Consider the following 21857-nt stretch of genomic DNA (forward strand, 5'->3'; position numbering starts at 1 on the left):
AGGGTGAACCAACGGCAAAGGAAGACCTTTCTCTCTGTTTCTCTCTCTCACTCTCCACTCTGCCTGTCAGAAAAAAAAAAATTATTTATTTATTTATTTATTTGAGAGGCGAGTGACAGAAAGAGAATCTTCCGTTTGCTGGTTCATTTCCCCCATACAGCCACAACAGCTGGGACTGGGCCGGGCCGAAGTCAAGAACCAAGAGCTCCCACATGTGTGGCAGGGGCCGAAGTACTTGGACCACCACCTGTTGCTTTCCCACACCCATTCACAGGAAGCTGGATCAGAAGTGGAGCAGCCGGGATTCAAACCGGCGCTCATATGGGATGTGGATATCACAAGCTGCCACTAAAGCTACTGCACCACAGTGCTGGCCCCCGCGGTCACTATTTCTTAATTTTGCATGTTGTAAGCTGCATCTTTACAGATTCATGACTTTAGCCACGTGGTCGGGGAGTGTCTGAGGGTAGGGTGTCTTCTAGGTCATTGCAAGTTGTGGTTCAGGCCTTCCAGGTTCCACCCTCACCTACGGATCTCCTGAAGTTCTCTTTGATTCTTAGGTTAGTGATGACCTCAAATGAACACAGAGACTTTGACCATTTGGATGCAACCTACCGGAGAAGAAGGACTATCAAACTTTCTGCATTAAAATATGTGCATTTCCAAGTAATGTACAAAGTGTACTTCTCCTTGGGGGAAGGTGTCGCTCCCCCACTCGCGGAGGAACGACACCAGACCCTGCGCTGTTCTCTTTCCCCGGCCCTTCCCGGGTTTGCTGCCGCTCCCCCCCTCCCCCGCCCCCCGCCTCCACAGAGGGGCGGCACCCCCGCCGCTTCCCCCGCTTGGAGCGGCACACCGCCGGCCGGCTCTCTCAGGGGTTCCTCCGATGTTCCTTCCGCATGTTGTCTCTCTCCTCCTTTATAGTCCTCTTCCACCAATCCCAACTCTGCTGGCGTTCTCTCCCCACGCGCTGAGCACTCTGCTCTCCTCCAATCAGGGGCAGGATCAGCTCCTGCAGCTTGTTAGTTGAATTGGTGAGGCAGCTGTTTGCTCTCTCTCAGCACCATATGGTGGGAGATCAGATGCATAGAGTTAGTCTTAGTTCCAGTACTTTAGTCTAGTCTCGGTTGCTCCCCACAGAAGGTGCCAGGCATTTCGATACATATATGTATTTACATACATAATAAAAAAGGGCGCCTTTACTCTTTGCTATGGCTGCTTTGTCACAGCCCCACTGAAATTATCTCATCAAAAAGAATAAGCTGGAACAAGCATTTAGCTTAGCAGGTAAGGTGCCCACTTTACATCAGAGTAACAGCTTTGGTTCTCATTTCTGGCTCTCGTCTCCAGCTTCCGACCGAAGCAGACCCTGGGAGGCAGCAGTGACAGCTGAAGTACTTGGGCCCCTGCCACCCACCTGGGAGACCCAGAATAAGCTCCTGATTCCTGGCTTTGGCCCTGACCTCCAGAGCTGCTGAGGTCACTGGGGGAGAGAACCAGTGGGTATAAGATCTTTCTCTCCATCCATCCATCCGTCCCCAAACCCCCCACCCTTTGTCCAACAACAAAAAAAAATAATTAAATTAAAAAGAAGCCAACTGCTTCAAGGTCAAGCAAGAAATCCAGCAAGGTACTGGCTCCCAGTGTTGGGGTGGGGGTGGCTTCCTCTGCTCCCTGGAAGCAGATGGGCGACTGTGCTGCGGCCCAGAGGTCTCAGCTCTTTCTTCCTGAAGAGCATCTGTGGGCAGAAGAGAAGTCAAGGACAAAGTCAAAAGGAAAATGCTAAGGCAAGGGGAACCTTTTGGCTCCCATAAAACAAACCAAACATAGTGATTGACTGCCTCAGTTTCTCATCACTACAACCAAGTTACCCAAGGCTGCAGATGAATAAGGAGGTTTACTTAGTGCAGTTTTGGAGGTTAAATGTCTGTTCAGCCTGCGGCAACAGCCCCATGGCAGATGACGTCACAATGGCAGGAGGGCGTGCGGAAGGCATCCTGGTGAGACAGGAAGCCAGGGAGAATCAGGCTTCAGGCTAACTCTTTTGTCCACAGACAGTGGCAAGAACAATCCCAAGAACTCCTGTGAGACCAGCATCAGTCCTGTCCGAGCCAAAATCCCCAGGTACCTAAGCACTACTTCTTAAAGGTTCCATCAACTCCAACGTCACCACACTGAGGACCAAGTTCCCAGCACAGGGACCCTGGCGGGACACACTCCCACCAGACACAAATCAAGCACTGACCTTGTGTGTTCCGTGCACACAGGCACAGTCCCTTAGATGCTAACGCATGTTGGCGTTTCCACACTGGAAGATGAGAAAGTGGCCAGTTCTGTTCACACCAACAAGAGGCCATGAAAATGGGCCCAGAGGGAGATTCCCGCTTCTGTGTTACTCATCTCCAGCTGCAGGGCTCGGGTCCTGAGAGTTTAGAGTTGGACTGGACTTGATGGAATTTCATGTGAATGGGGTTTCTTTCCAGGGCATGTTCTCTGGGGAAAAAATTATCAATGTCCTAAATAAACCAACCTTCAACAAAACATTTCCTAATGATCTCTAGGGTGTTTTTTCTTTTCTTTTTAAACTTTTCCAGTTTTCTCTGTGGTTGTGTGTTTTGTTTCATCTTATTTTCTTGAACTGGAGAACTTCTTGGGAAACAAATGAAAAGGTTTAGATTCTTAGATTCTTGGGGCAGACATTTGATGCACTAGATATGGCATTCCTTGGAGTGCCCACATCCCATACTGGAGTGCCTGGGTTCAAGTCCCAGCTCAGCTTCCACTCCCAGCTTCCTGCTAATGTGTATCTGGGAGGCAGCAGGTAGTGGCTCAAGTGTGTGGGTCCCTGCCACCTCACTGGAGACCCAGATGGAGTTTCTCGCTCCTGCCTTTAGCCTAGCCCAGACCTGGCTGTTGAAAGCATGAAAGCCTTTGGGAGCGAACCTGCAAATAGAAGCTCTCTTTCTCTCTCCCTCCCTCTCTCCCTGTAAACACATTTCCTAGTTCCTGGCAAGAATCCACTCAAATACATTATCTAAGTTTGGGATTTAGTTGAACAATGTACACGGATGATTCTGAACTGATGGCCTTGCCTGAGCCTAGCAAAGTGAATGTACTCCCCTGAGCTCTGTCTGCATGAATGTTTATTAATCAACTTTACAGAGAAATAGTTTTAAAACAGTAAATAGCACCCATTAAGCATGTGCAATTCATGCATCAGGTGTGGGTGGTTTTGTGCCCTGAGATATCACCAACATAATCAAGATATGGAATATTTTCATCACATCCCCAAATTCCTTTTATTCCTTTAGTCTACCTTCTACCACCTGACTTCAGGAAACCCCTGATTTGGTTGTGGATCACTATTGATTACTTTCAGTTTTATGTAAGTTGGAATCATGCGTCTGTATTCTCTTGTGTGTGGCTTCTTTCAGCATAATGGTTCTGGGTTCATCCATGTTGTTTTAAGTACTGGTAGTTCTCTTTTATCGCTGGGTAGTGTGAGAAATATCTTCATCTGCCCACTCAACAATGGACTTGGACTCAGTAGGTGCAGTGAAAGTGAGACTTTTTTTTAATAGTCTTGCGAGATGAGGGGTCTGGTAGGCAGGCACACCCAGGGCAGGTTACAGCAAGCTATGGACTCTAGCACGTTGGCTGAGTATTCCTCATTGGCTGAGTACTACGAGCTTGCAATCTTCCCAGATGTCGCCCATTATCTCCGTTTGTTTTAGTTCTACTGGGTTAACCACCGCTAAAGTTCTACTTGCTCAACACCCTGTTTATTTCAGGACTTTCTGGGTGCAAGTTCTTTGTGGCTTGTAACCTAGCTGTTACGCTAGCTAGCTGCTAGTGACATTCCACGTATCTGCAAGCTGTTGTGATGGCGTTATTAGTAATTTTCAGCTGAAAACCTCACTTTGAAAATGAACCAAATGTCTTTACTTGTCAAAAGCAATAGTCCGTGGAATGGCTGTAGTGCGCTTTGTTGATCTGTCCATGAACGTGTGTAGTTACTTAAGTGCTTTGTTCTGTAACTTCAGAGTTCTCTCTGCTTTAATGCAGGAAGAACCTGCTTGCTTTTCTCCAGCATGGGAGAATGTTTTAGTACATAAAAATTATAAATTGCCCAATCTGACCCATTCCTTAATCTCATTCTGTCTCAAAGGCATTAAATCTTCATCCTGCGTGCTGGTCCTACACACAATTCTTTAACTTGGCAAATGCAGCCTTTTTGGTCTAGCAAACTCTTCATTTCAGTATTGTCTATCCAATGTCTTCTCCACTCCTGATGCATGGCCAGCCTTGAATCATGGGAGGAGAGTGTCAGAACCAAGGTGAGAAGAGGGGGAGGAAAGACACTTAGAAAAGCTGCCCAACTTTGACTCTGTTCTCAAAGTCTGATCCCTGATGTGTCAGTCCTATGTAGAATACACTGATCACCTCTTGCTTACTTCCTCTTGTTCACAAATTTCTCCCCTCATGTAGCCCCTCAATAAACCCACTTCAAATACCACTCGCGTCACCAGCTTCTAGTCAAACTCTCCTTTCTCATATCTCAGGGTCCTGTGGCACTATACCCACATCTTGGCTTCTATAAACTTTGCCTTGTAATTTAATTTCTAGCTGATTTGTTTGTCGCCTGAACTAGGAGAGGTGAGGATCAGGTTTCCCCACAACCCCTAGTGCAGTAAAGGTGTTATACTCAACTAAATGCTTGTTGCTGGAAGGAGTAGAGGAATAAAGATGTAGAGGCAGGAAGGTTGAAGACTGTTTTCTGTAGCATGAAGAATTCTGTGTTGAGCTCTGGGTGGCTGGAATTTCTGTTTCATTGGGTAACTATTGGGCACGACTGAAGTCAGCATGAGGTGTTGGGTCTTTATTCTGTAACCATGGAGAACCAAAGAAATTAGTGAGATTGTGTCAGATCAAGTCTGTATTAAACAAAGTCAAGTACAGAGAGCAACAAGGCACTTGGAAAGCTGAAAATTACATGGTGATTTGTCATTCTGGCTAAAATGGGCAACACAGTACGTGAGGGAGTGTTTGGCCTACCCAGCCACTGGATTAGCCTTTTGGTTACTGCTTTTCGACATAAGATGGCTAATGTCGTATGGCATTGTAGAGCTGTCTGTGAGTTCACTTCTTACCTAATGCATCTAGGCTATGTAGAGAGGCTGAACAAATTTGAAATGTCTGGAAGAGCTGAGTTTTGGGATTATCTTGTGGTACAAACAGATGGTATGCTCTTCCAGGCCTTTGTTGCTGCTTTTTAAAATAACGGAGCAGAATTCTAGGATTTCAATTAAGTTGCATCATAGAAGCATTTAACCGATGTGTATTCCACTATAAACAAATAGCAAAATAAATAGTATTGTTGGAATCATATAATTTAAAATACTGTAAATGTTTTCATTTAAGAGGAAAACTTTCTCTGCTCATGTTTCTGGCACCACTTGTGTGGGTTTTCCCACATCAGCAATCGCTACTCTGACCCTTCAGACAACAAGTGGGTGTTCTGATTCAATCCGGTTCTGACGCTCACTGCGTGGAGTTAGCGCAGACTCCACAGGTGGAGGGCTCAGGCTCACCCGGCTGCCTCCCTCTTCAGATGCCAGTCGTAAATCATAGGTCCTAACCTGACTCACACTTCTGCCCACTTTGGCAAAAATGATGGCTCCCAGGACCCTCTCATCATGCTGATAACTTGCTGAAAAGGACCCCAGAAGCCGGGTCACAAGATGTTATGTTGCTTGTGTTACCAGTTTGTTGTAAAGGATAGGGCTGAACCGCCAGGTGTGGAGGTAAGCGGAGCAAGGTATGTGGGGTGCGGCAGAGGCTCTGTACCCTTCCTGTGGGCACCACCCTGCGTGCCTCACTGCGATCAACAACATGGCACTCTCCGAGCCCTTTCATTTAGGGTTTTCATGGAGGTCCCATTACTAGCAATGGTTGGTTCATTCAGTCCCCACTCGCTCTGCCCTGGAGATCAAGGGGTCAAGCTGAAAATTCCAACTCAAGTTTTTATGTCTTGGTATTTCCATCGACCAACCCCCAGCCTGCAGCTGCCTAAGGAATCCAGCGAACAGTCATCTCATTGGCTCACAACATCACTCTTACTGAGGGTATTCTAAGGATCTTGGAAGTGCTGTGTCAGAGTCTGGGGATTAAGACCAAATAGGAAGAAAAGGCTGCTACAACCTGTATCCCCAGGATATTCCAAGGGTATCAAAAGCTGAGAGTCAAGACCTGGATGGGGCAGAAACCGGTGTGAGGGTGTATGTCCTATCACAGCACATTTTGTGCTATGCAAACAAAGCTGTATTCATTGCTAATATTAATTCTAGTTCAGACTACTCATTGATTACAATACTGAACTGACCTGCATACATGATCTTTGAAATTTCCTTTATGAATTATTTAAAGAATGTTCAGCAAGTAATAGAGCTGGACTTGATTTTACCTTTAGGACTGGCTTTAATCCCTAATCACTTTCTAACTTTTGATTTTTGAATTGATATTCTTTTCTGTCACTCCATTATTATTATAAAAAGGATACAAGCTCATTATGGAAATTCAAGAATTTAACTCCCTACTTTAATTTTATACTGCTTTAAATGACTGACATGACTGGTAAGGAACGTGTATCATTAACATTTTACAATTTCCTTCCCTGCCAGTTTTGATAATTAAAATATTTTTATCTGTCAAAGTATATTCCTTTTATATTCCTTCCTTTAACTATAATTCTGTAGTTATTTTTGCCTTACTTCTGTGTTTCAGTTGGTTAATACTTGTCACAGCTACTGTATTTTTGAGCTTCTGTTATTGTTTTAGCCCTTGACTGCTTATATTTTATTAATCAGAGGTTTTTAAGGAAGATCAGAAGTAGGCTGACTATAGTATTTATTGGCTACATAGGGACACTTTAGAGAGTAAAAGAAGAAGCTATTACACATAGCCAAGACAACAGGTGCAAGAGGACGATTCTAGGTGCAGCAGGCAGGAGGATGTCCAAGAAACCAGAAGTGGTGCATTGTGTGTTCCTGTGGGCTTCAGCCCAGCACGTTTTAAGGCATTTAACTGATGCAAAAAAACTGTATGAACAAAAAAAAATAGACTGGCTAACCACTCAGGAGCTCACATACTGGAGCAAATGGGAGTCCATTGAGTCAACTGAAGTCATATCCATGACTCTGTATATATGGACATTTTTTTGGCAAAGTGACTATAACATGTATCGGGTTTTCAAAGGAACCTATAATTCCATAAACATTGGTTACTAATTTCTAGTTCAGAACATCTCCAAAAAGCCATATCCTTGGAACACGTTCTCCTAACCCTTCCATAAAGAATAGCATGCTATTGTATTGTCATGGGGCCAGCATTTTGGTATAAAGGATTAAGTTGCTGCCTACAATGCTGGTATCCATATGGAGGCCAGTTGACTCCAGCTACTCCACTTCTTATCTAGCTCCGCACTAATGCACCTGGGAAAGCACTGGAGCATGGCCCCAGTCCTTGGGCCCCTGCACCCTCGTTGGAGACCTGGAAGAAGCTCTTGGCTCCTGGCTTTGGACTGGCCCAGCTCTGGCCATTGCAGTCATTTTGGGAGTGAACCAGCAGATGGAACATCTGTCTCTTTGCCTTTCAAATTTATAAGTAAATCTTTAAAAATAATTGTGCTTTCATACTGTCAACACTTAGTATTTATTGTAGGCTGATATTAGAAACAAACAATTGTGCAGTGTTTCTGATTTTCATAAAAGTCCTGGAAATGACTTGTTTGTCAGTCTTCAGTATCTCTTTCATTAAAATCCAGGCAATAATAATAGTGTAGTTAATTGTTTTTCCTTCAAACTGTCATACTTTATTTTTTTTTAAAGATTTATTTATTTATTTGAAAGTCAGAGTTACGCAGAGAGAGAGAGAGATCTTGCATTTGCTGGTTCACTCCCCAATTGGTTGCAATGGCCGGAGCTGCACCGATCCAAAGCCAGGAGCCTCTTCCGGGTCTCCCACGTGGGTGCAGGGGCCCAAGGACTCAGGCCATTTTCTACTGCTTTCCCAGATCATAGCAGAGAGCTGGATCAGAAGTGGACCAGCCGGGCTTTGAACCGGTGCCCATGTGGGATGCTGGTGCTTCAGGCCAGGGCGTTCACCAGCTGCGCCACAGCGCCGGCCCCCACACTGCCACACTTTCTTCAGCAAGCTCTGTTAGCTATTAAATTGTGCACTTCTCTGTGGTTTCCCTTTAGCCTGAGCTGTCAGAGAGGCCAGTAAGAGATATCTGAAGCTGTGTGAAGCAGATTATCCAGGGTAGGTATCCCACTCCTCTTCTACCAATATCTCCCTTAAGGCTTTTCACCAAACCAGCCTCCTTCCTTTGTCCTTGTTCCTTTATTTTTGCATTAATGCTGCTATTACAACTATTTTACACTGGTTGAGTGACAGGGCCTGAACTTTTGCATAGTAGTCTAAGCCTCCCCCTATGGTGCCAGCATCCCATATGGGTGCTGGTTCGAGTCCCAGCTGCTCCTCTTCCAATCCAGCTCCTTGCTATGGCCTGGGAAAGCAGCAGAAGATAGAACAAGTCCTTGGGCCCCTGTACCCACATAGGAGACCCGGAAGAAGCTCCTGGCTCCTGGCTTCAGATTGGCTCAGCTCTGGCCATTGCAGCCAACTGGGGAGTGAACCAGCGAATGGAAGACCTTTCTCTGTCTGTAACTCCGCCTCTCAAATAAATAAATAAAAATCTTTAAAATGAAGCAGATGATTGATGGCAGGTCAACAATGCTGATTAGGAAAGGAATGTGTTAAATGTCTACTTCCCTTCCTGTTACACAGACCTGGCCAGTAACGGTGCAGCCGTTGTGTTCCTGACAGAAAAGAGACTTGAGTAGAGAGAGAAGGAGGCTGTGGGCTAAGTAATAAGATAATTCCAATAGTGGCCAGGAAAATTATTGAAAACATATGAGAAGTCAGTGGATTCCAGTAAAAAGAACTACAGACAAGTGAAACCTTTCCCCACAGCGTTTAAGTGCCCTGTCTCTATCCAGCCTAACTGACTTTCCCAGGACTGAAAAGGCAACAGCGAGAGTGTGATGAGCCCCAGGGACTTCTTTAGATAGGAACAGTTCATCCGCCCTGCCACAACATGGTCCACACCTTATCTACATAAGTTTAGATGGTAATAAGCATTTCAAAAGTCTTTTTAAAATTTTTTTGCTTATTTGAGAGACAGAAACAGGGAGAGAACCAGAGACAGATGGAGAGACTGACAGGGAGTGCTCTCATCGGCTGGTTCACTTCGCAAAACTCAAAACCCACTCCTCTGGGAACTTGGTCCAGGTCTCCCACGTGGGTGGCAGGAACCCGCATACTTGATCCATAACCGCCACCTGCAAGGGTCTCTGTTACCAGGAAGCTGGAGTTAGGAGCCTGAGCCAAGACTGGAACCCAAGTTTCCTGATGAGGGCAGTGAGTGTCAACTATTAAACACTGCTCCCTTTTCGAAGTCTGTTACCCTGATGTTAGATCAGCAGTCTCGCACTGCTAAAATACTACCTAAAATGTTCACGGGAAAACTGCTGATCTTAGCCTTCACTCTGCACGGATCTCAGCTTACTGACTTCTCTGCCTTGCTTTGACTACACTTCCTGGAGTTGCCTGGCCCAAGCAAGGGCCTCACCAAGACAGGGCCCCCTCTCCTCATCTGACCCCTTCAGCCAACCTGGAGCTGCCCCGCTCTGCTCTGCCATATTCTGGAAGCAATTGGCTTGCACATCATCCAAGAGGGGGCCTTCGGCCGGTCCTGCCAGGGCTGCGGTCTCTTCTTGCCGTTCCTTCTGTCCATCCGCCAAATATCCACTTCTATTCGAAAACATTAGAGAAAGGAGGCCGCAGAGTCAAACCACAGCAGTAGGGGTAGTGGCGAAAACCGCTGGCTGGAGGCTGCCAGCTTTCCCTGGAAGTCTCAGACTTGAAAAGCACTGCAAAGTAGAACAACTAGTGTTCTTATCTGCACTCACACCCGTGAGGATGCCATTTGCTCGTGGGCTGTGGCTGGCTTGCTGGCACTGCCCTAGAACATTGCGTAGAGAGGAAGATAGTCAAAGCTTAGGACGATGGAGTAGGGTGAGGGTTCAACTAAAGTTCAGCCACAAGTACAGAGCAGGGAAGAAGCTGTGGGAGATGTAATATACAACGTCTTAGTCTTTCTTTGCTTCTTGTTTTGTCCCACAGCCCGTTCAGTCCTGCGCATGTCCCCTGGGCTCTGTGTCTGCCTGTTTCCTCCTAACCTTTGCTTCCAAAGGCAACAATGACAACGTGACGTGGATGTCTTCATTTCTAAACCACGCCATTTATTTTGCTGATTGGCTTGGTAAAATACTGGATTTGGCTCCTGGTTTCGGTGTGGAATTTTAATAAATTCACTGTTCCCAAAGTAAAAAAAGAGTAACTTCTCATTTGTAACTATAAAGCCTGCATTTAATTATCCTTTCAAGTAAATAAGCATGCAAGAAGTCGTACAAAAATGTTGGATGATGTCTTGAAAAATATTGCTTATGCCTTAGACTTTCTCTTAGGTCTTGAGTTCCCCAAGTATTTTTCTAAAGCCACTTTTTCTGATGCTTGACCTGCCACACAGCTAATATAAAGAACGGATAAACAACTCTGAAGCTATTTTGATAGATGGAGAGAATCTGCTGGCACAGTTTAGCGTGGAATAATAGAAAAAAGAATTCTACCTCAAAAAATACACTTTTATAGAAACTTGGATCGCCAGGGAGCGGCTCCATTTTCCATTTAGTTTGCATTCGTTGCGTATTTTCTCCTCCAGAGTCTGTTTTTCACCACTGATAGGCAGGAATCATGAATGCATTTCCTTCTTATTTTGATTTTTCTCTCTGCTCTCTCCATTTCAGGTGCAACTCCCAAAAGTCCCAGTTAAGAGCAGACTGGTTGTAAAACACACAGATTTTACCATGTTTTATTTCCCCAAAGGAAACCATACCGTCAGCTTAATTTGTTTCTGTTTTCATGCCTCACGGTGCAACTAAAGAACATATTGAAAAGTCATTTAATTCCACTGACACTTCTTGCAGCTCCACCGACGTAGGTCTTTTCCATTACTGAGGGAATGTCCTCCCTGACTGAATCACACTCACTCGCCCCACCGTGCCTTGTCCCAGCGTTTCCCCTTAGCATGCTGCCCAGAGCCTGCGTCGCTTCTTTCTCAGAAGGTTGCTTTGCCTGCTACCCACGAAAGCTCCGTTCATTCCCCACTTCCTCTAACTTCATCCACTCGCCTTTCGTCCCGTTCTGCAAAGCCTCACAGCTCCACTGCAGCCTTGACCCCACCTGCTCCTCCTCTGAGGCCTCTCTCTAGTGACCTTCCTGTTTTATGCTGGGTCTATAGTGTCTCAGGTCTGCCTGAGGCACGCCTATCTTGCAGAAGGCAACAAAACAGCGTCATTTATCTTCAGCGTCATTTATTTCTCAGTAAAGAAGCTTCTTGAAAACACTTCTTCTTTTCTTTGACCTCATTTTTACCCCCTAGCAATTTAGTCTTTATTTTCTGAGTAGTGAAACTAAACTCAAAGTCACCAGTCCATAATCGATAGAGGCAACTAAATCCAGGGGCCTCTTCTTTGCGACAGTTGGCAGAATTGGCACTCTCTCCTCTCCGGGAGCCCAAAGAGTTTCCAGAATGGAAATCTTTTCTCTCTCTGCCCTGCTTCTATCACCGCAAACTTGAACGTCTTTGTTTTCTGGCTACAATGTCTGCTGTTGGCCAATCTTTGCTATAGACATCCTCATAGGAATTTTTCTTTGTACACTCTCTGCATACTCCCCTTCTCGGGACGCTTCATAGATTTGAGAATCTTCTGTGTGCATAGCTCTGAAATCCATTAACCTTGAATCGAAGGCCTATACTTGCTGTTCTGGCTGGAGTTATTCACATTTAAATTCTACTAGTTTGTCACACCCAACAGGTTCAGAACACAGTGTTTTACTACTTGCCCAACTTGCCGTTCCTGATCTTCTCCTTTCTTTACATGACATTATCATCTTCCCCACCCCCAGAATAAAACTTTGGGCTTCTCTTAGAACCAAGATTTCCTTACTGTAGAGCCAGAGATGTTCAAGCTCTCAAAAATACCAGGCTGCCTCGAAGAGTTCACGGCAAATGGAATTGAAAGATGAGTTTATTTTGGTGCAAAAAGTTTTGAAATCCATGTACAGTTTTTCTTTTTACAATATACATTTTTCTACAATTTTTTGAAGACCCCTCGTACATACATATGAATTTAAATTTTTTGGATGCTAATAAACTTACCTTCTGATTCTGTTTCTCACTATTTAAAGTGCCTTTGTAGGCTCTCACCTGCTAGCCGCATGTGGCCAGACTAACATTCTGGGAGCCTGATTCATTTTTTCCCCAGCTTGGTAGCTTCTGCTGTGGTTTAAATACGACTTGACCCTGGAATTGATGTAACTTAGTCCCCAACATCCTGTGTTCTTTGTGCTGAGGGTAGAAACTTAATCGGTTGTGGTATTTGGAGGTAGCATCTTTGGGAAGTGAGTAGTCTGAATTGGGGTGTTAGTGTGGGCGCCCCCACGGTTGAATCCCAGTAGTCTTATAAAGTTAGAGATATCAGAGAGAGACACAACCTCCCTGTCTCTTGCTGTGTGGTGCCCTGTACCAGCAGCAACTCTGACAGCAGGAAAACCACTACCACTACCACAGACCAAGCCAGTCAGGTCCACCAGAGCCGTGTGCCAGAGCAAACCTTTGTTCTGTATAAAGTTAGCCGGCCTCAGGGGTTTCGCTATAGTAACACAAAGCAGAGTTGATACAGCTTCCTAGAATCTACAAAACAGACCCCAGATCTTAGCAGGCCATTCATGCTCTCCACAGCGTGACTGCAACCTACCTGGTACCAGTGCCCAGTGCTCCGTTGAGCCCCAGGCAGACGAATGGTTGACTGTTCTACACTTGCTCACGATTCCTGGTCCTGAGGTTTTGTTCCTGCTGCTTCCTCAGAGGGTTATGTGGTCTAAATTCTGCCAATTCTTCAAGTTCTGTCTCCTTGAAGCCTTCCCTGATCTTCACAACATAAAAATAAACTTTTCTAACCCATGAATTGCAGTTATTAGCAAAGCCACACTGGCTTTCTTTGGCTTAGTGTTTATGTGGTATATATTTCTCCGTCTCTCGTTTTGCAACCTGATTATATCTTGATGTTCTTAATGTGTGTTTCTTGTAAGCAGCACATTTTTTAAGCTAGTCTAGCAATTTTTGACTTTAATTGTGTTACAGAGTCTATTTATAGTTTATTGCAATTATTGACATGTTTAGATTAAGTCTACCAACTAGGTGTTCTAATCCTATTCATTCTTCCACTACCACCACCACCCTTCAGCATTTCTTTCTTTCTTTTTTTCTTTTATACTTATTTCTCCTTTCTCACCTTTTTCCAGGGGTTCATTAAGTCATCAGGTTTTTTATTCAAAGATTCTTTTTCCCATATTCATTTTTTAAAGATTTATATATTTATTTATTTATTTCAAATGTGCAGTTACAGAGAAGGAGAGGCTGAGGTGAAAGAAAAGTCTTCCATCTGCTGGTTCACTCCCCAGATGGCCACGATGTCCAGGGCTGGGCCAGGAGCTTCATCCAGGTCTCCCACGTGGGTGCAGGGACACAAGCACTTGTACCATCTTCCACTGCTTTTCCAGGCACATTAACAGGAAGCCAGATCAGAAGTGGAGCAGCCGGGACCCGAACCAGCACCCATATAGGTGTAGATGATGGCTTCACCCCCTATGCCACAGTGCCAGTCCCTTCCCTATTCATCTTTAAATTATGTCTTTTATGTCTTTTTGCCTTTGTGCGTTAGTGGTTTCTACACAGATTGAAGTATGCATTTTTACTTATAGATATGTTTTTAAGTTTTTAAAATTTATTCATTTGAAAGACAGAGAGATAGACAGAGATTTACTGGTTCACTCCTCAAATGCCTGCAGCAGCTGTGGCCTGCCAGGACAAGAACAGGAGTCAAGTCTCCCACATGGGTGACAGGGACCCAGCTATGTGAGCCTTGCTATCTCCCAGGGTCACATTAGCAGGAAGCTGGGACTCGAACCCGGGCACTCGGATGTAGGATACGGTCTTCCAAAGGCCCATCACCTTAATCGCTACACTAAGTGCTCAACCCAAAATGCACAGGTTTAGCTCACATTATTCTATTTCTTAAAAACCACTACCAAGAAAATATTAAGAATTCTTTGATGACCTGTTGCTATATTTTATTCCCTACCCTTGTGCTCTTGTTGATTATAACTTATTCCATGTGCATGTACTATAAACTCCATATTTTACTTAATATTTTTCCTTAAAAAGTCCATAATGTAAAAGACTTAGCTATATATATATATTTTATATTTTAGTGTGTATATATATATATATATAAATTGAGACTCTGCTTTGAAACTTCATTTTAATTGTTGACCTCTCTGAGTTTTCTGTTAGTCCCATTCCTTCCCATAGAAGCTGATTTGAAGAGGATATTTTCCTTTCAGCATTTACTTTTCTTTTCTTTTCTTTTTTTTTTTTTTTTTTGCATTTTTATGGAGCACATCTGTCAGGGGTAAATTCTTTCACCTTTTGTCTGGCCAGAAACGTCTTTATTTCGTCTGTTTGCAGATATTTCTACTGAATACAGACTTCGGCATCTGCATGGCACTGTTTTGTCCTCTCCCAGCGCGTGAACAATGGCACGTCCAGTCTTCTCTCCATTTCTGTTCCTAAGGAGAAATCATGGGAATAATTCTTGTTCCATCATCCATGTGTGTGCATCAATTCTGTTTTTTCTACTTTAAAGTTTATCCTTTTTTTTTTTAAGATTGTATTTATTTATTTGAGAAACAGAGTTACAGAGAGACAGAGCAGAGAGATAGAAGGTCTTCCATCCAATGTTTCACACCCCAAAAGGCCACAATGGCCAGAGCTGGGCTGATCCAGAGCCAGGAGCCAGAATCTTCCTCCAGGTCTCCCACATGGGTGCAGGGACACAAGGACTTGGGCCGTCTTCCACCGCTTTCCCAGGCCATAGCAGAGAGCTGGGTGGGGGAGGAGCTGCCAGGATGTGAACCGATGCCCACGTGGGATGGCAGCGCCGCAGGCAGAGGCCACTATGCAGGCCCCTTCTCTGGTTTTAGCAGTTTCTCTATGATGTGAGTCAGGTTTGGTTTTTGACCCCCTTTTTTTTCCCATTTGTCCTCGGATTTCTCAGAGACTGTGACGGTGTCATTTAGTCTCTTTACTTCAGAGCGTTCTCGGCCATCATCTCTTTATCTGTTTCTTTTGTTCCATTCATTTTTTCCTTTTGGTCTGTAGTTACTTATTTATATGTCCAGCGGTTTGACATGCCCCCCTCCCCCTTTCTATGTAACCTTTGGGATACTTTCCCGACATGTCTCAGGTTTCTTGTCTCTCCTCTGTGAGCCTCAGTTGAAAAGTCCATCATATTGATTGTCCTCCAAGATACTATCATTTTTCATCTTAGCATTTCTCATTGGGTTTTTAAAATAAATTTCTAGGCCGGCGCCCTGGCTCAATATTGCTAATCCTCCACCTTGCGGCACCTGGCACACCGGGTTCTAGACCCGGTCGGGGCGCCAGATTCTGTCCCAGTTGCCCCTCTTCCAGGCCAGCTCTCTGCTGTGGCCCGGGAGTGCAGTGGAGGATGGCCCAGGTGCTTGGGCCCTGCACCCCATGGGAGACCAGGAAAAGCACCTGGATCCTGGCTTTGGATCAGCACGATGCGCCGGCCGCAGCGGCCACTGGGGGGTGAACCAACGGCAAAAGGAAGACCTTTCTCTCTGTCTCTCTCTCTCTCACTGTCCACTCTGCCTGTCAAAATAAATAAATAAATAAATAAATTTCTGCTTTGACTTTTTATCTCTCTACCAGAGTGTTCCATATATTCATACATACTATCTATGTTTTCTCCTGAATCCTTTAATATATTTGGTGGAATTATTATTATTTTTTTTTTTTGACAGGCAGAGTGGACAGTGTGAGAGAGAGAGACAGAGAGAAAGGTCTTCCTTTGCCGTTGGTTCACCCTCCAATGGCCGCCGCGGCCGGTGCGCTGCGGCCGGCGCACCGCGCTGATCCGATGGCAGGAGCCAGGAGCCAGGTGCTTTTCCTGGTCTCCCATGGGGTGCAGGGCCCAAGCACCTGGGCCATCCTCCACTGCACTCCCTGGCCACAGCAGAGAGCTGGCCTGGAAGAGGGGCAACCGGGACAGAATCCGGCACCCCGACCGGGACTAGAACCCGGTGTGCCGGCGCCGCTAGGCGGAGGATTAGCCTAGTGAGCCGCGGCGCCGGCCATGGTGGAATTATTTTTAAATGAATCTTTTTAATTATTTACTAACAATTATTTAGAAATACGTATTTTAAAGCCCTTGGAGTATAAATATTGAGACCCCATCTCTTGATCCGGTTATATGTAGTGTCGTATCTATGGGTGCTGGATCCTGTTTTCTGATTCTGTGTGTTTCATTGTGGGTGCTCTTTAATTTTGATTGAGTGCTGGATATTGTGTGTAACCGAATGGTAGATTCTGAGGTATATTTTACTTAGACATAGAAACAAGCATGCTGTCTCTTCTGCCCAGTGGTTAGAAAAAGTGGTTGTGTCAGTTTAGTGTATATTTTACTTTGGACTGTGCCTTTGCTTTCGTTAGGTTCAATGCATGATGGGTTCTGAATTTCCCCATGGCAAACTGCCCCTTCCTTGTTGTTAACATAAGGCCTAGACCCTAGGGCTCCTCTCAGTTCTCTTACTGAATTCTTGCATCCTGAGTTCTTTACAACACAGAGAAGTCTCTGCTAAGAACAGCCACCCCTGTTTCAGCACTAGGCTCCTCGTGGCTGGAACTCACTGCAAGGCCCACTGCTCCCGCTCAGGCTGCAGCCCTCAGATGCAGGCAGCCTGAGTTGGGGAGGTCGCCTTCAACATGCCTTCCTGTGGGGAGCAACTCGGACTAGACTAAGTTACTGGAATTAAGACTTATTCTATGCATCTGCTCTCCCACAATATGGCGCTGGGAGAGGAGGAAACAGCTTCTACACAGCTGCCTCTTGCCAACTTGAGTGATGACCTCCAGGAGCTGATCCTGCTCCTGATTGGAGGAGAGCAGCGTACTCGGCGTGTGGGCAGCCGAGTTGGGATTGGCGGAAGAGGACTATAAAGGAGGAGAGAGACAACATGCACCAGGAACATCTAAGGGGAACATCTATCTGAAGGAACACCTGAGCAGCCCCCAAGAGAGCCGGCCGGCGGTGTGCCGCTCCCCCGCGGAAGTGTGGAAAGTGGCTAGGGGGAACCGCCCTTCCACGGAGGTGGAAGGGACGGTAGCCAACCCGGGAAGAACCAGCAGCAAACCCGGGGAGGGCCGAGCAGACGAAAGAACGCAGGGTCCTGTGTCGTTCCTCCACGAAGAGGGGGAGCGACACCTTCCTCTCCCCAGGGTTATACTGTTATCTCCTGTTACTGGGCATAAGACCTGCTGTGTGGAAGAGTACACACAGACAGTTGTTGGCAGTCTGTACCTCACAAGGGTTCACACTCACCTGCCTTTGCCCTTTGCTTTGTGACAGACAACTGCTGTCTCATTCTCAAATAAGGTTGGCGTGTGAGAGCTTTGCTTATTGGTTTTGTTGATTCATCCTCCAACTTAGGCAGTCCTTTTAGTTCACTAATTTTCCTTGCAACTTTGACTCTAAATGGCTCAAAAATTATCATTCTCTAGGCTAGCCGATGGGTACTCATTGTGTAGATGGAAGCAGAGTGTCTTGTTGTATCTGTAACAAAGACTGGAATCCCCTACCACCTTTTATCTTCAACTCTCCCTTGGATCAGTTGCCTCAGAAAGCCAGAGACTAAGAAAATGATTTGAGTTCATGTAGCTTATTTGACCCCAGGATACCCCAGTAAAGGAATGGGAGACGAGACAAAGAAAAGAATGAAGACTAAATATTGGCTGAGTAGCAACTGTGGTACAATCCCAGTAGCACTTCCGATAGGCTGCGTGGACTCAGCCTTGGTGAGGAGGCTGGGAATGTTCCCACCAACGCTCATCTGTAAGCGATTAGCTACCCTGCCTGTGGGGCACAGATCCACAGGTGCTTCAGGTCGAAAGTGTTGACATGAGCAAATGTGGGCGGGCACTGTACTGCCTGTTCGAAACTCTGCAATGACACTTATTGCTTTATTTCTCAGGCATATTGGTCTACTAGAGCCTGATATTATTGAGAGGAAGAATCTTGCTTGATTTATCTTTGCATTCTCCCAGCATGGTAACTTGGACTTGGTAGTCAGAAGACAGTCAATCCACATTTATTAAATGAGAAAATACATCTTACTACAGTGCCTATATGCAGAACTCTGGTTATTTCTGATTTATTCGCTCCCAAACTCACATCCTCACTTCCACCCCAATCAGATATCACCCATTGGTCTCTTCATAACCAAAGTGGTTGAATTCACAGATTCATTCGGATTTCTAAAGGTCATATTGATTTTCTAGTGAATTTGAGTGTGCTATAATTTTTAAAGTTAATTTTTAAATCTACAGTTAGTCTAACCTGTATTTCCTATGACTTGCAGCCAACAATGATAAGGCGTCCACCAACAGTTGTTTGTTACATCTGTGGTCGTGAGTATGGAACAAAATCTATTGCCATCCACGAGCCACAGTGTCTGAAAAAGTGGCACAATGAAAACAACCTGTTGCCTAAAGAACTAAGGAGACCAGAACCTAAAAAACCAGAGGTCAGGACCATTACCGGTAAGTTCTAGAACAAAAAAGATTTGAGTGGAAAACCCTTCTCCCTAAACACGTAGGAGTAAAGATTTCCTTTACTTGTTCAAACAACTTCAGGCAGAAACACTGACTGCTTTGGTGACAGCCGAATGGGACAGACAGTTCTGGAACATCTGTCAGAAGTGCTGTCTTCGGGTCCTGAGACACAGGGACGCCGCGTCCTGGCACCACTGTGCATGACAAGCACCCATTGGAATTTACTGTTGTTCCCCAAAGTTACCTTCATTTGTTGTCAAGTGATACTTAAAAACATGAAGCTGAAAATCCCTTTGGAGACATCCAGAGTCGTGTTTTTACACAGGAATGTGTGTTGGTGTGCACTGAGCAGAGCAGTATCAAACTCCGATGTCTGAGGTTTTACTAGTCCCGTTATGAAGTTGGATGAACCGGCCCATGTGTAAAATCAAAGGAGGCTCAGGACTGTACTGAGTCGAACAGCACTGGCTCCCTCTGAGCAGACAGCCACCTGCCCAGTTCTAACTGGTGCTATCATTAAGAAACTTAACCCAGTGTGGTCATCTCTTTCAATAAAGTAAAAGTAACCAGATCCAGGCATCTCTCTGGAGCATTCAGACTTGTTAAATTCTTTCTGTTATTAATTTGTGAAGCCTTGGGCAATCCAGAGGAACCAGGGAACAGGCTGCCACGCGTGGCCTCACCACGGAGCCGTCTGCTTCCCCGTGCAGGGGCTGCGCATGTTCACAGGGTGGTTTTGCCATGCGGGCTGTGCCACTTAGCAGATTTTGACCTTCTTCATTTTCTCAGCTGATCCCTGATTCTTCTCCAAGAAAAATCTGGAGTTTAAGAGGCGTGTCTTGTTCATTCCTTCTCCTTCTGTAGCCTTAGACGTGAAGGCTGGGAGGCACGTTAGAGGCCAGAGACGTGGTTTGCCTCACTGAAACTCTCTGCCCAGAAATCCTCCTCGGGTGTCAAAGATCCGTTTCCTTCCCTTCTGATGGCTTGACCGTCATTATCACAGGCTCAAGAGGTGGCAGGGTGACAGGTGTGAACCCCCTGCTGGGTTCACTGCTCTCAGGTGGAAACGCCAGGTCCTGTAATAGCACTTCCCTGGAGTCTGCCTCCTGGTCCCACGATAGTGTTTCCCTCCGAAGCTGGCCTTCTTCCCCTTGCTATGTCCGTCTTAGGGACTCACGCAGCAGTCAGGCACTCAGATAACGCCTCAGGCAGATCCGGTGTCAACGCCCCACGTCAAACATGTGGAGACACGGTCAGTCATCTTCACGTGACACTCAAGGGCCGCTCTGGAGTGTCTGAATCCCAGGTTAAAACCCATAGAGCGATGACAAACGTCACCAGCGGTTTAAAGCTCCTGTTTACATCCTGCTTGCAAAGTGACGCTGCTCTGTCGACAGGAGCTGTTTCTGCTAGGTTGTGCTGGGGTTCAATGCCCACAGAGCCAAGGAAACCGAATATTAGGAGTGGGCTTGCTAAGCAGTGTACAGTTTCCTGTGGTCATGTGGGCCATTGCCATCATGTAAGAGTTGCTTGGGATGTAATCATTGTGCCAGTGCTTAAAACTAAGAAATGTGTTTCTGCGTGCCTGGTTACACGTACAGAGCCGGTGCTGGACGATTCTAAGCCATAGTCAATCTGATGTACTAGTGCTTCGATTTCAATAAGGTCGTGAAAGCTAAATCCCACATGGTCTCTCTAAAATCAAGCCGCATGCCTTCCCCCAGGCCGTGCCAATGAGAATCGCACATTTCTCAGCTGTCTCTGCTGTTTTCCTAAGGGCGCTTCTTTTCCTCAGATTAACTATTCTGTTTGCTTTCTTTACTTTAATTACTTAAAGAATCTCTGAGTTTATAGCCATGAAGAGATGATAAATTCTGAGGCTGTAATTCCTCTTAAACTCACTCTCTGCTGGCAGTTTTGGCCTCTGCGAGCATTCCACTGAAGGATTACAGAAGAGGAAAAATACAAATACATGTTCTTTGCTCTTAGTAAGCTTATATTTAGAGTCAACTGAGAGAAAGCCAAAAGTTCTATTTGCAGGATAATCATGTGTAAGCAAAGATGTTAATAATTAGCAAAGAATGCATCTCATAACACGTAAAACAATGGCATCCCCTTCGAAGACCCAAGCCTCTGGTTCACAGCTAACTTTGCTCAGCCCTTGAAAGAGCGAACAGTCCTTTCCTTTCCTTTCTTTCTTTTTTTTTTTTTTTTTGGCACAAGTACTATGATTTGTTTAAAAGCCTCAGGCAACAGGTATTTCCTGAAAATATTTTCCATGAAGAGTAGAATGTGGTTCTCCAAAATGAAAACCAATGCATTATTTCACCTTTTTCCTTTCTTTCTTTTTAATTCTTTTCTTTTTGTTCCCTTTTTTTTTCTCTTCAACTTTCCAGCCAAAGGTTTCTACGACCTCGATGCCTTACACGAAGCTGCTTGGACAAGTGCCCAGAGCCAGTTGGTTCCCTGCAACGTTTGTGGGCGTACCTTCCTGCCAGACAGACTGATTGTTCACCAACGGTCTTGCAAACCCAAAGTCGCCAAGTAAAGCCCTTTTCTCTGCACTGAGTGTTACAGGAATGAATCCCTTGGGAGGAGGTTGGGCTATAGCAAAAGGAGGTGAGCAGAGGAAACAGGGAGAACTGACGGATACTGGCCCAGGGCTGGCCAGGCGGGGAAGCCCCGCCCCATGCTTTGGTGGTGCCAGTGTTGCTCCTGCTGTGTGGCGAGGCAGATGGCTTTGGTGCAGCCAGCATAGTGCACAGTGCATGGACACGCTGGGGACCGTGCCACACTTTGGTCAGGCAGTATTAGGAGCGGACTGCTTCTCGTCAGAGCTGGCATCTCTGTCTGACCCCATTCGACTTTCCGGAAGAAGATTTGGAACCGCACAATGATTACTCAGTGAGCAGTGGCTCTGAGGGCAGTATCAGGCGATGCCTCGGTCCCAGGATGGAGGAGACGCCTGCCAACCTCC

General features: G+C 45.6%; 1 protein-coding gene across 3 annotated transcripts in view; it reads left to right on the forward strand.

The window, feature by feature from the left end:
* The window catches only part of ZNF475 (zinc finger protein 475), a 67801-nt gene extending 45944 nt beyond the window's left edge, over positions 1-21857 (forward strand). For all 3 annotated transcript variants that reach the window (XM_089334855.1, XM_089334856.1, XM_070075787.2), the window contains 2 exons: positions 18688-18868; positions 21277-21857. In XM_089334855.1, the coding sequence (XP_089190981.1) occupies positions 18688-18868; positions 21277-21428 (333 nt within the window). In that variant the 3' untranslated portion in view covers positions 21429-21857. The remainder of the gene's footprint in view (positions 1-18687; positions 18869-21276) is intronic.

This window comes from Oryctolagus cuniculus, chromosome 6 (genome assembly GCF_051225735.1).
Source record: "Oryctolagus cuniculus isolate XC-2025 breed Fujian yellow rabbit chromosome 6, ASM5122573v1, whole genome shotgun sequence".
Lineage (NCBI taxonomy): Eukaryota > Metazoa > Chordata > Mammalia > Lagomorpha > Leporidae > Oryctolagus > Oryctolagus cuniculus.